The sequence below is a fragment of the Macaca nemestrina genome, chromosome 14 (genome assembly GCF_043159975.1).
Source record: "Macaca nemestrina isolate mMacNem1 chromosome 14, mMacNem.hap1, whole genome shotgun sequence".
Taxonomy (NCBI): Eukaryota; Metazoa; Chordata; class Mammalia; order Primates; family Cercopithecidae; genus Macaca; species Macaca nemestrina.
The window spans coordinates 75,201,453-75,218,933 of record NC_092138.1 but is presented as its reverse complement, the minus strand read 5'-3'; the positions used below and the strand labels follow the sequence as shown (position 1 = coordinate 75,218,933).

The following is a 17,481-nucleotide window of genomic DNA, read 5'->3' as shown; positions in this document are numbered from 1 at the left end:
ACTTTCACAGGCTGGTATTGAGTGTTTGTGGCTTTTCCAGGTGAATGGTGAAAGCTGTTGGTGGATCTACCATTCTGGGGTCTGGAGGACCGTGGCCCTCTTCTCACAGCTTCACTAGGCAGTGCCCCAGTAGGGACTCTGTGTGGGGACTCCAACACCACTTTTCCCTTCTGCACTGCCCTAGCAGAGGTTCTCCATGAGTATCCCATCCCTGCAGCAAATTTCTGCCTGGGCATCCAGGTGTTTCCATACATCTTCTGAAATCTAGGCGGAGGTTTCCAACCTCCAATTCTTGACTTCTGTACACTTGCAGGCTCAACACCATGTGGAAGCTGCCAAGGCTTGGGGCTTACCCTCTCTGAAGCCACGACCTGAGCTCTTCATTGGCCCTTTTTAGCCACATCTGGAGCAGCTGGGATGCAGGGCACCAAGTCCCTAGGCTGCACCAAGCAGTGGGTCCCTGGGCCTGTGAAACCATTTTCTCCTAGGCCTCCAGCCTGTGAGGGGAGGAACTGCAATGAAGCCCTCTGACATGCCTTGGAGACAATTTCCCCATTGTCTTAGGGACTAACTTTCGCTTCTGGTTGCTTATGCAAATTTCTGTAGCAGGCTTGAATTTCTCCTCAGAAAATGGGCTTTTCTTTCCTATCACATTGTCAGGTTGCAAATTTTCCAGACTTTTATGCTCTGCTTCCCTGATAAAACTGAATGCCTTTAATAGCACCCAAGTTACCTATTGAATACTTTGCTGCTTAGAAATTTCTTCTGCCAAATACCCTAAATCATCTTTCTCAAGTTCAAAGTTCCAAAAATCTCTAGGGCAGGGGCAAATTGCCACCAGTCTCTTTGCTAAAACATGACAAGAGTCACCTTTGCTCCAGCTCCCAAAGACTTTTTGTCTCCATCTGAGACCACCTCGGCCTGAACCTTATTGTCCATATTGCTACCAACATTTTGGGTAAAGCCATTCAACAAGTCTGTAGGAAGTTCCAAACTTTCCCACATTTTCCTGTCTTCTTCTGAACCCTCCAAACTGTTCCACCCTCTGCCTGTTACCCAGTTCCAAAGTGGCTTCCACAGTTTCAGGGATCTTTTCAGCAACCCCCCACTCTACTGGCACCAATTTACTGTATTAGTCCATTTTCCTGCTGCTGATAAAGACATACCTGAGACTGTGAAGAAAAAGAGTTTTAATTGGACTTACAGTTCCACATGGCTGGGGAGGCCTCAGAATCATGGTAGGAGGCGAAAGGCACTTCTCACTTGGTGGCAGCAAGAGAAAACGAGGAAGAAGCAAAAGTGGAAACCCCTGATAAACCCGTCAGATCTCATGAGACCTATTCACTATTGCGAGAATAGCTGGGAAACACTGGCCTCCATGATTCAATTACCTTCCACTGGGTCGTTCCCACAACACGCAGGAATTCTAGGAGATACAATTCAAGTTGAGATTTCGGTGGGGACACAGCTAAACCATATCAGAAGCTTAGCCACGTGGTGACAGATCCGAACTTAAGATGGCCAGGAAGCAATTCCTTGTGATCTGGGATGGTTTTCGCATTGCCTCCTCCCATTGTAAATTAGATAAGATTTTTATGCCAATAAATCTAGGGAATAGCGGTATATCTGTTTAGGTGAATTTTTTGGAAATCCTTACAGTATGGAGTGAGATGAAGTTACAAATTAGCTTCTGGAGTTACAATAAAAAAGCTGAATAGCTTCTACATTTCTATTGTATGATTTAAACATTTCTGAATTTGTTGTGAATTTCAAAATGCCACCCACATTTACAATAACATCTAAATTCCAATTTCAGAGCAAAATACAATTATTTCTAGATTAGTTGTACATTAAAACTTGTTTTTTCTTTACTTATTAATTTAACAAAAACAAATGACATAATATGTATAAAACCCTTATAATGAGGTCTAGAAATTTGTATTCTATTATTATTATTGTTAATAATCAAGACTTAATGTAGCCTGAGTTCTTTCTACTGTACTACATATAAGACGACATGAGAGGATAAAAAAAGGTCTGGACCAAGTCATTAGAATATATTTGGAGAAAGGATCTCAGCAGTATATAGTAATAGATTGAAAATGTGATAAGACATGTCTTCAAGACTTCTGATTGGTTATGTAAATTACAATAATGGGTCTCATATAATTAAGTCTTTAGGGCATTATTCTTGAAATTTCTAAAAGTTTTGAATATCTTTTGCCTGAAGCAATTTAAAGTTATGACTTAGAAATTTGCAGAAGCCCCGGAGAGCAAGAAATATTTAAATTGCCTCCCTGGGCCCAAGGAAGATTCTTCAGAGAATTTACTGGGTCTTCTCAATGGGACAATGTTTCCACCTGGGCTTCAAGGGCAAATGAAATGTGCCATATTCACAAAATGAACTGCCCAGTATTTTCTTCTCCTCTTACTTTTGAACTAGCAGAACCAAATTACTCTCCCTTTGTAAATGTATCTGATGTAATGTATGCAGTTTTGAAACAATTTAGAAATAATACTTTGTTATCAATGTTTTACAGATAATATACCCTGTGTCATTATGGCTTCCAAACAGTAATCCGTTCTTCAGAAATTCATCAGCTTCACAGAAAATTTTGTTGAACAGCCTAAAAATAGAAGATCAAGGCAAAACAATCTGCTGTGCATTGCAACCTAGGAAGTGAGCTGACCTTCCATTTAGAGGTAATTGCTGAAGCCATACTACTAACACAAATCTAAGGGGGTGGGGTGGGGGGTGGTTAGCCTTATGAAATGAATTGAAATAAGCCATGTCTTTTGAAAATGTGATATTTCTTATTAGAGAAAGTGTACAGGAAGTCTAAAAAATCCATGAGGATTGTCTCAGATATAGTTAGAAAATTGAAAAAAAGAAAAAATATTACCAAAAGACTACTTGCATATCCAAAGTAATCTGAGCATTCAAAACAGATGATGTTTAGGTGTATAGTTGTTTTCATGAACAGTCCTATTGCGGAATAGGTTTATAATTTCTAACTGGGAATAATGATTCATTGATCAAAATATAGTTTTGTGGTCCTCACTTTATTACAAGCACACAGATATGTATCTAACAGTATCATCTCTCTTCTGCTGCTCAATAGGCTGCCAATCTGTACTCTTGATCCAGAATGCAAAGAAGTCTGTTACCACCAAAGTTCTGATTCTGTGGCCATTTAAATCACAGCACCAATTCAGTTTGATTTTATTCAGTTTAGCAAATGTTCGTCCAATACTAACCATAAGTGGACAGTGTTCTAGCATAGTCCTTGTCCCAGAACCTCTAACTAGGCATACTACTTGAAACACAAATACTTTATTACTTGTTCTTGAATATATCTTTGAATTTGTGAAAAATGCAAATGAAGAGGAGCAATGAGTCTTTAGTTAATAGGAAGAATTTTGACTTGCTTGCCTGAGTATTTTGGAGAAGTTTGAATATTTTTAATTTTTTTGTTGCTGGTAATGCATTTGTATGGTGACTTTAGATGTAACATTTGTGAGATACACACAGACATTTAGATTTTAGATGAATGAATTGAAATAGCCTCTATTTAAAAATGTCACCCTATACGCTCCTTGTTTTAAACTGCAATGGACTTTTGTTATAATGGTATAACACTGTTCACTGCAAAGTGAGTAGGCTTTGGTAAAATGCGCATCCATCTCATATCATGGATGTGATAAAAAAAAAAATAGGTTGAGTTAGATGAAAGGAGACTTGATACCTGAGAAAGTGTGATTGATGAAATTCCGAAGATACTTGTGCAGCAGTTGATACTGGTGACAGAGATATAAAAGAATATTTGAGAGAAGAACAAGTCAGTAGAAGATAAAAAGAAACAAAAAATAGTGCTTACTACATGCTATGTACTTTACATGCATTGCCTATTTATTCTCCCGAGAACCCCATTATAAGCCTATTAAGACCACCATGTTATAGATGAAGATAGTGAGATTCAGAGAATTTATAAATTGCCCATGGTCACAGCTAGTAACTCACCAAGATAGGACTTAAGCACTTGTCCTCTCTATTAGACAAAGTGGACTTGACACAATAATAGCTGCATTGTGGCAGTGGTTAGAAGAACGTTTCTTACCATGAAATTGCTTCTCAGTCACAATTTAACGGGGAATTGGAATTGAGGTGGCTTTATTTATAACATAGCATTTAAAAAGTGAATCTAGGATTTAGATAAAAAAGGATGTATTTCTAGGGTATGAAAGAATCTCAAAGTGTAAAAAGTGGAGTTGATGGAAATAAGGGGCAAAATAGGCTGAAAGGAGAAATACCCTTATAATGGCCAAAGGCAGATCTGGTTAGTTAGATAATGGTTGAAATAGGTTCAAAGAACTCAATTTAGATCTTAAACTTGTGCCAAGCTTTGTGAATAAAGAAAAATGGCCTATGTGTTAAGTGCCTGGTTTGTTTTCAGAAGTTACTTTTGTTTTGTGAACTAAGTGGAGCATTTTCATCAATGGACAATGACACTACTGGAAATTTGTTTGTGTAGAGGGGTGGTGGGGTTGGGAGAAATGACTGTTCCCGAGGAAAAATTAAGAGATAGCTTGAGACTTTCTGAGGCAAGGTTAAGCAAAATTCACCATTCCCAATTCCCAGGGAATGGCTATTTTCCAGTGGATTTTTTCCTGCAGTATTACCCAAAGTGAGATGTGCTGTCAGAACATGTCTCTTTAGTCATAGGCTTTCTTTGCATCATGTTCAATGGGACTTAGGCAGCAACCAATTAAAATGGCAACTAAAAGGTGTTTCCATTAGAGAATGAGAAGACAAACCAGCTACTGGGAGACAATATGTGCAAGTCACATGATAAATAATTCCTATCCAAAATATATAAAGAACTCTCAAAACTCAACAAGAAAAAATAAACCTCAATTAAAAATAAGCAGTAGAACCAGCAGGGTGGTGCATGCCTGTAGTTCTGTGTTCTGGTTAAGTTGGTGGTTATATGAATCTATAGTCCCACCTACTCTGGATGGCTTGAGGCCACGTGTTTGAGGACGACCTGGGAGAAACAGCGAGACCCCATTTTGTTAACAAAAAAAGGGGACAAAAGATATGAATGGATACATTACTAAAGAATGGAAAAAAATATAGAAAGAGGTTCAACATCATTCGTCATCAAGGAAATGTAAAATAAAATCATAATTAAATATGAATATGTATCTATTAGAATGAATGAATAATTACTGACAATATTAAATGATGATATGGAAAGCAAGGGACGCTCTCATACGTTGTTGGTCGAAATGCAAAACTGGTACAGCCACTCTGGAAAACTGTTTGGCAGCTTCTTATACATTTAAGCATGCTTATTATCTCATTCCTGGATATTTATTCTAAAAAAAAAAAAAAAGCTTTTGGTCATACAAAAATTGAGGCAGAAATATTTATAGTAGCTCTTTTCATAATTGCCAGAAACTGGAAACAATCCAAATGTCCTTCAAAAGGTGAACAGATAGGCAAAATACAGTAATCTACTCAATAGAATACTATTTAGCAGTAACAATTTGAATGGATCTCAGAGGCTTTAAGTGAAAGAAACCCAACTCCTGTGGCAGTGGCTCATATGATTCTATTTATATGACATTCTGGTAAAGGTAAAACTATAGGGATAGAAAATATCAGTGGTTGCCAGGATGTATAGGTAGGTGGAAGAGGTGACTAATAAAAGAATATCACAAAGAAGTGTTTTGGGGTAACAGAAGAGTTCTGTGTTCTGGTTATGGCCGTGGTTATATGAATCTATACATGTTTTAAAATTCATAGAACCACACACTAAAAGATAAAAAGTCAATTTATGGTATGACATCTAACTGTATGATAATTTTAAAAAACAACAAAAAAATTCCACCCCTAACCAAAGAAAAAGGTGTTTGCACTTTAACACTAAAATTTTGGATTATTGGGCTTTACGTGAATTGGTCGTGTTCTCTGGATAATCAGGAACACAGTAATCACTGGTTGGGTTCATTTCTGATGATTCTACCTCCAGATTGACACACTTCTTTCAGTGTTGGAATACACGTGGGTTATTTTTGAGTTCTCCTGACCTGGGAGTGAGGTTTTAAAGTAAATTACCAAATCTCTTATGCAATATACTCTGTATTGCTTTTATAATTCACTTAAAAACTTCAGGCAAGTATGGGTCACAAGCAGGTAATCTTGGAGTCTATAGGCTGTGCTGCACAGTAGTTATATGATTTTAGGCTGAACTCTCTCTCACTTAAGGTTTTCTTATCTTTCAAACGATAATGTGGAGTTTAGAGGAAGCAACATGTGAAAAAAAAATCACAAAGTTCCTGGCCAAGAATAAGTGATCAATATCACAAGCTTTCCCCTCTTATTTCTCTACCTGCATTGTTCATTCTTTTCATTCCCTTTCCCTATATGCCTTCCTCCTCTTCCCTATTTTCTCTCTTTCTTCAATACTTTTATTGCGTTCATGGCAAATTTTTATATTTGTATATTGGTATACTTGCATTTACCATGTAAATAAATTATATTAAAATTTTTTTTTGACTTCTTACAGGTAAAAGAGAGACATTTAAATGGAATGGGAAAACCAAACCATTCTGGTGGAATTTTTTCTGAAGGGACTTTCTGGTTACCCAAGGCTTGAGTTACTCTTTTTTGTGCTAATATTCTTAATGTATGTGGTCATCCTTCTAGGCAATGGTACTCTCATTTTAATCAGCATCTTGGATCCTCACCTTCACACCCCTATGTACTTCTTTCTGGGGAACCTCTCCTTCTTGGACATCTGCTACACCACCACCTCTATTCCCTCCACCTTGGTGAGCTTGCTTTCAGAAAGAAAGACCATTTCCCTTTCTGGCTGTGCAGTGCAGATGTTCCTTGGCTTGGCCATGGGGACAACAGAATGTGTGCTCCTGGGCATGATGGCCTTTGACCGCTATGTGGCTATCTGCAACCCTCTGAGATATCCCATCATCATGTGCAAGCATGCCTATGTACCCATGGCTGTTGGGTCCTGGTTTGCAGGGATTGTCAACTCTGCAGTACAAACTACATTTGTAGTACAATTGCCTTTCTGCAGGAATAATGTCATCAATCATTTCTCCTGTGAAATTCTAGCTGTCATGAAGATGGCCTGTGCTGACATCTCAGGCAATGAGTTCATCATGCTTGTGGCCACAATATTGTTCACATTGATGCCACTGCTCTTGATTATTATCTCTTACTCATTAATCATTTCCAGCATCCTCAAGATTCACTCCTCTGAGGGGAGAAGCAAAGCTTTCTCTACCTGCTCAGCCCATCTGACTGTGGTCATAATATTCTATGGGACCATCCTCTCCATGTACATGAAGCCCAAGTCTAAGGAGACATTTAATTCAGACTACTTGGAAGCTACCGACAAAATTATATCCATGTTCTATGGGGTGATGACTCCCATGATGAATCCTTTAATCTACAGTCTTAGAAACAAAGATGTGAAGGAGGCAGTGAAACACCTACTGAACAGAAGGTTCTTTAGCAAGTGAGTGCAAAATATACTGGAATATGAACACACTCGATATTGTTGAAACTTCAGAATTATGTTAGAATTTTGGATACTTTTACTGTTTTTCTGCATTTTCATATGTTATGTTAAAATAATGAGATACAGCATTTCAAAGTTATTGCATATCCACTCTAGAGAATTTGCAACATACAGGGTAGTAGGATAAAGAAGAAAGAGAGGTTACCTATTACTCTAATAGTAGGAAATGGCCACTTTTCAACATTTTGAACAGTATCTTTCATATTATGTTTTATTTTTCTGCATTGGAATTGGTTGCGATGTGCCTTTTTATGTTCACTTTTTTACATAACGTTATTTCATAGGCAACATTTCATTGAATCTTTCAAAATAAATAAAGCCATCTGTTGTAGAAAAAGCAAAACAGAAAATGCCCAACATACTGCACTCACACTTTCCAGTGGCACGCCTTGTGTTATAATTTCACATTAATCTTCAGATCCTGTTGAGTCATAAAATACTATTTTCTTGTTCTGTATTTAATTTTTTTTGTGTGTGAAGCTGAGTATTTGGGACTATCAAGGCAGAGTAGATAAATAGAGTTTAAAAGTAAGGCCTGCTGCAATCAATCAGGATATCCTGCTTTATGGTCTTTCTTTGCTTTAACTTATAAGTTGGCTTTTGCATAAAGAACATTTTGCAAAATTAAAAATGGGTTTGAAAATCAGTCTACTGGTCCAGATAATAACGTGGACTAGTTTTGGGTTGAATGGAGTGTCCTATCAATGCCCATTTAGAAGATGCCAGATTTCTTTGCTATCCCAAGGAAATTCCAACATTTTTCCAAGTCTTAGAAGAATGTCCAAGTTTTTAATTTTTAGTATGAATACTATTCATGTCTTGTCTCTGTTACTAACCAGGTTGATTTGAGGAAGAAGAGGATTTGGGAATGTCAGACACTATCTTGCTTTTCCTTGTTTTTTATGTCAATTTTTTACTCTATGTGAAGAACATTTTAAATTTACAGCCCAAGATGAATGACAGAGTGTGCTCAGGAGTGAACCACATTCTAAGAAATCAGTTTGGCTGAATCAATTTTTATTAATGGACCAGCGAATGTAGATTATATTGGGCATGAACATGTTTTACACAGACAAATAAGAATTACCTGCTTGTGGAATCTTTTGGGTTTAGTCACTCATTTAATCTTCCCAAGTTCACTTGTTAATTTTAGTGGAAGGAATATTAAACAGTCACAAACTATATTTAAATATATCCATCATAGTTGTTTACAGATTAAATCTGATGGCAAGAGTTGAGATCGTTGATAATTAAATTTACATCCTGACAAAATAGGCTATGAGAATCTATTAGTTCCCATACACCAGTTCATTGGACTTTTTGCACCCACTAAGAATTCCCGGTAGGAAGAAAACCCTGGCAGTCAGGCATTTTATGTTTGACCCCCAGGCAGGTTGTCTTGAATGCTCAAATTCTAATTTTGTTTTCCTTCACAGCTTAAATCCAGCCACCCTCATTAATCCTCTGGGATGACTGAGGTAGCTCCATAGTCTTATATCAGATTTATACCTTTCTTTTTATTATACTTTAAATTCTATGGTACATGTGCTCAACATGCACGTTTGTCACATAGGTATATATGTGCCATGTTGATTTGCTGTTCCCATCGACTCATCATTTACGTTAGGTATTTCTCCTAATGCTATCCTTCTCCCAACACCCCACCCCCTGACAGGGCCTGGTGTGTGATGTTCCCCGCCCTGTGTCCAGGTGTCCTCATTGTTCAATTCCTACCTATGAGTGAGAACATGCAGTGTTTGGTTTTCTGTCCTTGTGACAGTTTGCTGAGAATGATAGTTTCCAGCTTCGTCCATGTCCCTGCAAAAGACATGAACTCATCCTTTTATATGGCTGCATAGTATTCCATGGTGTATATGGGCCACATTTTCTTACAGCATTATATACTGCTTGAGGATATCTTTTCTTTTCTTGCCTTCTTTTACCTTCTCTTTCTGTCCCTGCCTTCCTTCCTTTATCCTTTTCCCATTCCTCCATCCTTCTCTTCCTTCTGTCCTTCCATTCTTTTATTTACAGTATGTATTACCATTAGAATTAATGAAAATATATCAATGTCAAAGAGTATACCAATAAACTCATCGTTACATGAAAATATAAATTGAAAATGCATTTGATATCTCTAACTTGCCAAACATTACAGCTTAGCCTGGCCTACCTTAAATATGCTCAGAAGACTTACATTAGCCTATGGGTGGGCAGAATCATGTAACACAAAGCCTATTTTATATTAAAGTGTTGAATATCCTAAGTAATTTATTGAATACTGTGCTGAAAGTGCAAAATAGAATGGTTGTATGGGTTCTTGAAGTAGTTTTTACTGAATGCATATTATTTCACACCATCTATAAATATATGTTTATTCAGAGTCAGCTTTTACTCTAAACTAAATCCATAAGGTGAATGGACAATTTGTGTACAGAAAACATCAATTATACTTCCAAAATGATGAGAGAGATAGAGATAGAGAGAGAGAGAGAGAGAGAGAGAGACTGAGAGAGAGAAAGAGAGAGAGAGGAGCTCCCTTCTGATTTTGTGTGTGAAATAGAGTAATAGGCCTCCCATAATTAGGTCTTCAGGGCTTTACTTCTGAAGTTACATAAGTTTTATATGCCTTTCATCTTGCAGGCCATTTAAAGTTATGCACAGAGGTTTAGAAGAGTCCTTAAGAGCAGAATATTTAAATCGTTTCTTAAATCCTGAGGCAGATCTTTAGGAATTTGTGGGTCTCCACAATGGGATGGTATTTCAGCATGCACTTCAGAGGCAAATTCAATTTGCCCTAGTCCTAAAATTTATTGCCAAATACGAATTTTCTTTCTATTTTTAAACTAGAGGAATCCGATGATACTTTTTCTGAACTAGAGAAATTTCATGACACTTTGTTCTAGTAATCATGTCCATAACACCATGTTTCTATAAACATCAACTAGTCAATCAATTTCTACGACAAAATGATTACTCACTCTTCTTGCCTCTTTGGAGATTCAGCTACTAATGAGTGGCTATGAAGACTGGCTGCAAGTAGAAAAGTAAGACAAAATTGTTGCTGTTGCAACTTATAAAGAGAGACAACCGCTGGTTTGGAGGTAAGTTATTGCAAAAACAAGAACAGTGTTTCAACTGTAAGCCAGACTTGGACTGATCGGTTAAATCAGTTTGAAAATGATATTTTTTTCCCGTCATTTGAGAGTGACTTTGAATATTGGAAATGGAATTTAAGTGTCTATTCGCTGGAATGTAGTAGGAACAAAATAAAAGCCGTGAGACCAAAAGAGGGGTTATGCATGCAAAGGCAATTGAACAAAAACTGAATTTGCCCAGCCCTTATGAATTACTTTTTGTCAGTGTGCAGTTTTTTATGACATTACAAAGTACTTGGACACTGTGTCATCTACTTTAGCTAATTAAAGCTCATTACACAGTAAATAGCAGATTGTGTGTTCTTTAGTACAGAATTCATATTAAACAAATCCTTGACTGTGGTTCCCTAGTGGTAACTCAGGTCCATTTGGTTCAGTTACCCATGAACAAGGTGGACTGTGTGCTACATACTGTGCCAGAGACCTTTTATACAACAATATCATGTGAGGAGAACATTATGACAAATTTGGAAAATTAAAAAAAAGCTAAATAATCTCTTGGGATCTGAAACCTATAATTTGCCAAAGGAATGCACAGTCAGAAAGAGACCATCTTAGGGAATATCCGTATGTGCTTGCATTAGCTTTGGTGACTATTTTGAATATTTGCTTTTCTGTCATTAGGTCATAGTAACTTTCCTTTTCCTCTTTTATGTTAATAGGCTTGCTCAAGATGTTAAAATAGTTTCAGTCAAGAAAAACTCAGCCATGTTAAGTTTTCAAACTAGGAACTCACTGGCACCTTATTAAAATCCTATCTTTTATACCTAATGTAAATGATGAGTTAAGGGGTGCAGCACACCAACATGGCACATGTACACATATGTAACAAACCTGCATGTTGTGCACATGTACCCTAGAACTTAAAGTATAATAATAATAATAAAAAAGACTTCAAAAAAAAAAAAAGACAAGGTTTTATATCCAATAAAACTGTCAAGTATAAGAGGACACAATAAACTTACCAACACAAAAAAAACCCTATCTTTTTTATGAAATAGGTTGACTTCGATAAAAGGCGGATCTTTTGGATGATTTTTCTTTTCTGCCACGTAATTCACTCGCATCCAAAGGGTTGGAGTGACCGTGATAAAATGTATCAGAATTTTTTAAAAATGAAAATAATACCATTCATTAGAACATTGTGTGCAATCTGGCTAAGTAAGCTACATATCCCTGACCTCATGGAAGGATGATAATGACTAGTTCAGGGATGTAAAAAAACTCTTAACAGAATGAAAAGTCATAAAAGACAAGCATGAAGGAAACCACTAACAATAGGAACCATTCCTGTGCTAAGTGAGTTACACACATCATTTCATTTAATCTTATGCACAAGTACATGGTATAGATGTTGTCCATATCTTCATTCTACTGATGACGATGGTGATTAGAGACATGTCCAGGTCACCTAGTTAACAAGGGGCAGAGATGGCATTTGAACCAAGCCTCCTCCAAAGTCTGTGACCTTGACAATATTATGAAATATGCTTGATAGTGTATCTTGTAGCACAGAGGTAGCTCATGAAACAATGATATTTGCAGAGAGCAGATTTTTACAGGTGTGCATATAATCTCTATTATTCAAAGAACTCCACATTGCAATATGCTCTTTGGGGTCTCAAGTAGTTAATATCTTAATCAAGAAAATCTGAAAAATTCTAGAAAATGTAAATTTTATTATAAGCTACAGAATGATAGGAGGAATTAGAATAGGGAAATCAGGTTGGGTTTGAAGTGATCCCGAGGAGACTAATTATGTCTTGAAATTGAGAAGATGGACCTGAGATTCAGAGCAAAGTACCTCATAACGTTAGGTGGAAGAAGTATTCTGAAGATAAAAGGCTCCTTGAACCTGAAAACGGAAAAGAATAATAGCCAAAATGTACTGAGCTGTAATTTTATTCCAGGAACTTTCTTAGATCATAAAAACATTAAAACGTTTAGTGGAAAAAAAGTGACATGGAATTGGATGTTAGACCCTAAGCCAGGTCAAAGAGTAGCCTAGAGCTTGTTGGTAGGAAATGAGACAGACATAGTACTGCAAGTCCTATTGATATTAAATAAATTATCTTAAGTATTGGGAATGTGACTATAAAGTACCTGTTCATCCTCAGCAGTTACCATTTAGTGTGTGATATTGAACAAGTTAGAACAATTTTCAAACATATGTAGTTATGTCCTACGGCAATGGATGGCATTAATGTAGTGTGCTATTGGAAAGATGAAAGGAGAAAGGCTAGGAATCCACAAACAAGAACTCTTTAGCTTAAATATTATTTTATTAATAGGAAATATATTCACAAGGTTCAAAATTTTTAAAATATACTAAAGGATACTGTTAACACTTCCACCCCAATTAATAAGCTATATATTCCCTTTTGTGGGGATAACAAGCTATTGTTTATTTTTCTAGAGCTAGATCTTTGCTCTATGTGTGAGCAAAAGTACGTGCATGTATATAAACACATATACATATACATATACATATATAATCTTTTTTACACAAATGATAGTGTGCCATGTACACTGTTTGATGATTACTTTTCCATTTAATGTTTCTTGAAGATCTTTCCCCATCAGTGCACAAAACATCCTTACTGCTTTTGACAGCAGTATAGTGTTGCATTGTTTCTATGTTTTCTTCTTGTGGAAATTTAAATTGTTTGCTACATCTGCTGTTACAAATAATACTTTAATGAATCCACTTGTACTAAAATCACTTTAACATGTGCCAGTATATCTGTATGATAATTACTCAGAAGTAAGTCTGTAGTCAAATGTTATATGTATGTATTAGTTATTTTGATAAATATTGCCACAGAGTGGGAGGTATTAGGGAATTTCTGCTTGAAAGTTCCCTGGGATTTTGGTCACTGGTTTCTTAAATATTCTCTTCAGCTAATAACAAAGTATCAAATAGGATAAAGATATGTCAATTAATGATAACAGGCACAATTTGTGTGTATACTGTATATATAATAATTCATATATTTATGTTATATATAACATATTTTCTATATATAAAATAGATAACTATGTGTTGCATTTTGTATATAACTATCTTTATTACTTCCTTAAGCTACATCCCAGACACAGAATGTGTAGGTCAAAATTCACAAACTTTTGCCTGCGAGATAAAGGGAAGACATTTGATAATCTATAGGGATTGATCTGAGTATATATTACTCACATTCTCATCTGAGGAAAATTTCTGCAAATATACTATAATCAAACACAAAACAATAAATACAATCCTCAAGGATCAATGATGATCAATGAATAGATGTATAGACAGGTAGACACATTGACTATCCAAGCTTGTATAATCTAAAGGCTGAAAAAGAACTTTCAGAAAGGCAGACTGTAAGGACTTTGTAAGTATTCTACCAGTAAAACCTAGGAATTAGGAGATTAGGATAAAAGTGGGGGAGTAAAAGTATTCTGAGTTTTGGCTTCATTTCCATTTCAGGGATAATTAAGATGATTAGAGCACACCCTACTGGAGAAAACAGTTTATGGCCTTAGAAGTTAAATTATGAGACGAGAGAAAAAGGCGGCAATCACTTACTGAATGAAAAAAATGAGCAATGTTCAAGTTAATGAGACCAAATAGTGAATGAAAACTTCATCAATTAGCGAAAATAAAAAAGTGGGAAAAAGAGAATGTAATAATTCAAATAATAAAAATAAAGCATGATGGAAAGAATAAGATGTAGTACATTAATAATTAAGTTAAATAGAATAGTCTGAATATTCTCATAAATGACTCCGACATTTAAAAAGTAGTTAAAATGTACTCAGAGGCCGGGCGTGGTGGCTCACGCCTGTAATCCCAGCACTTTGGGAGGCCGAGGTGGGCGGATCACAAGGTCAGGAGATCGAGACCATGGTGAAACCCCGTCTCTACTAAAAATAGAAAAAATTAGCCGGGCGCAGGGGCGGGCGCCTGTGGTCCCAGCTACTCGGGAGGCTGAGGCAGGAGAATGGCGTGAACCCGGGAGGCGGAGCTTGCAGTGAGCCGAGATTGCGCCACTGCACTCCAGCCTGGGCGACAGAGCGAGACTCCGTCTCAAAAAAAAAAAAAAAAAAAAAAAAAAAAAAAATTTACTCAGATATTTGTTATTTAAAAGTAGTATACTTTAAATAAAGTATAAAAGAGAAGTTAAAAATAAGAAGTTGTACAAAGAGATAGCAGACAAAAGCAAACTAAAAGAAAGCGGGAGTGTAATATAAATATCATAAAAGTAGAATTAAACTTTAAAGTGTCAAATAGAATAAAGATACATCATTAACAATAAGTTATAATTTATGAAGACGATATATTAAGCATAAATCTGTCTACACTAAACAACATAGAAACTAAGCCTATATAACAAAAGGATCCTAGGTATACAAGAATGATAACAATATTTACATAGAATTCATTAAATCTAGGTGGCAGAAAATAGGTTATTTCAAAGATTTTTAACAATATATTTAATAAATTTTACATGTATACATGTTTTGTCCATGTATTTAAAACTATGTATCTTCCCAAAGAGAAATCACATTTTTTGGTTAACATTTACAACATACATCATGTAATTGGCTGCACAAAAGTTCATAACTAGAGAATTATAGGTCAGGTTTTCTATTAAAATAAAATGGGCTCTGGCGTAGTAGCTCATGCCTCTGAACCCAGCACTTTGAGAGGCTGAGGTGGGCGGATCACTTGAGTTCAGGAGTGCAAGACCAGCAAGGGCCACATGGAGAAACCCTGTCTCTACCAAAAACACAAAAATTAGCCAGGCATGGTGGTGCATGCCTATAGTCCCAGCTACTCAGAAGGCTGAGACAGGAGAATGACTTGAACCAGGGAGGTAGAGGCTGCAGTGAGTCAAGATGGCGCCACTGCACCGTAGACTGAATGACAGAGTGCGACTTTGTCTCAGAAAAAAATAAAAATAAAAATAAATAAATAAATAAAATAAAATAAAAAGGGAAATAATAAAGATAGAATGAAAATACTTAATCACTAAATAATGAAGAAAGATGCTTGGATTTAAGAGGAACTAAACAGAAAAATGAAAATAATTATCTAGAAACCAGTAAAAAAATTTTCATAAAATACTAAGTCTATAACAAAACAAAAAGTGCTCTAAGTGCCTTCATTACAGCAAGAAATAGAGGAGTAAGGAGGAGGAAATAAGAATTTTTCTTATTTCAAGAAATTAGAAAAATAGTATTAGAATATAGAAAATAGAAATTAGAAATCAGAAAATTAGAAAAATAGATCCAAATAAACAAGAAACTTATGAAGACAGAAACTTAATGAAATGCAAAAAGTCAAGAGGATAAAGCTATTCTAAAGCTGGTTTTTTTTTTTTTTTTTTTTTTTAAAGACCTGTAATATAGGAAAACCCCTTGGGAGTCAAATAAAGAAAAAAAGAAAGTCAAACAGGCATCATAATGAAAGTGAGAACTTTTCATGTAAGGGAGGACACAAGAATTATAAAGATCAAATGCAACTCTGTGACAAAGCATTTGTTACAGAAATGAGTACTTTTCTAGCAAAATATAAAGTATCAGAATCAACTACTATCAAATTACCATACTGAAATATTCTTTCTGAGCAATCATAGTTTTTATCTGATATTTCTTTTGAAATATTAGTACTGTTAATTAGATTACAAGGTATTCTAGTCCGTGAGCCAAATTCTCTTTGCAAAATGAGTATTTGAGTTCGAATTCTGAAGCCATACTGCTTGGGTTTAAGTCCTGGCTCTTTCATTTATTTGTCTGTATGAAATTGACCTTAAGAAAATTACTTAACTTTTCTGTGCCTTATTTTCCGCTGTACACAACAGGCTTGGTGATACTAATAGTAACAGTAATTATCTCATAGGCTTGCTATTCAGACTCCATTATGTAATGAACAAAGAAATCAGTTAATAGAGGATTGGTGCAGAGTAAGAAATGTAGCAATTATTTTGCCCTTGATTTTGTCCATTCATCCAACAAATGTTTTTGAACATTTGCGTTGGTGTCTGTTCTATTCTACCTACAGATGCTGTGGAAGTAAGCAAGAATAAGTACCAGCCCTAATGAAGTTTACATTTTACTGGGAAAGAGAGACAATATACGTGACATAGTATAATTTCAAGGAGTGATAAGACCATTGATCTATTGTGTGGTGATTTATAGCCAATAAAAATAGTTTAGTGTTCAGTTATACATAATACAATGCTCATTTCTATTATAACCTTCAGCTTACATATGTGATGACAGATATGACAAAAAGTTCAGGCTTCAATAAGAAGGTTTAGGTTTGAATCTCAGCTCTGCTATATGCTATTTACCTTTGATCAAGTTTACTTAACATACCCACTTTGATTTATTCTTCTGTAAAATATAGATACTAATACCCCTCTCCTAGAACTGTGATGAGATTAAATGAATTAAATGGCTGTAGCATGAAACACGTTAGTTTTATCTTTCCTTCCCTCTCTCCATTCACTCATTCGTTCATTCCCTTCCTTCTTTCAATTCATAATTCCTTCTTTTCTGTCACTTTTCTTTATGCTCTCTCTTCTTTGTTTGGTCTTTTACTTTTTTATTTTTCTTTTTCCTTGGGAATTATGGTACATATTCATTAATACATGCTTGAAGGTAATCAGAGTAAGATAAATATTTGTCTTAACATGCTCTGTCTTACGGGTTAAAGAGAGAGTAAA

At 35.8% G+C, this 17,481-nt stretch overlaps 1 protein-coding gene across 1 annotated transcript; it reads left to right on the top strand.

The window, feature by feature from the left end:
- The first annotated feature begins 6,591 nt into the window (after nucleotides 1-6,591).
- Nucleotides 6,592-7,715, top strand: LOC105481011 (olfactory receptor 13C9). The gene has a single exon (XM_011740255.3). It carries the CDS (start codon nucleotides 6,592-6,594, stop codon nucleotides 7,546-7,548), a length of 957 nt encoding a protein of 318 aa, XP_011738557.2. The 3' UTR covers nucleotides 7,549-7,715.
- Nucleotides 7,716-17,481: the final 9,766 nt, after the last annotated feature.

What these genes read in the sequence shown, in the direction of transcription:
- LOC105481011 (XM_011740255.3), top strand. Translation starts at nt 6,592, where the DNA reads ATGGAATGGGAAAACCAAACCATTCTGGTGGAATTTTTTCTGAAGGGA.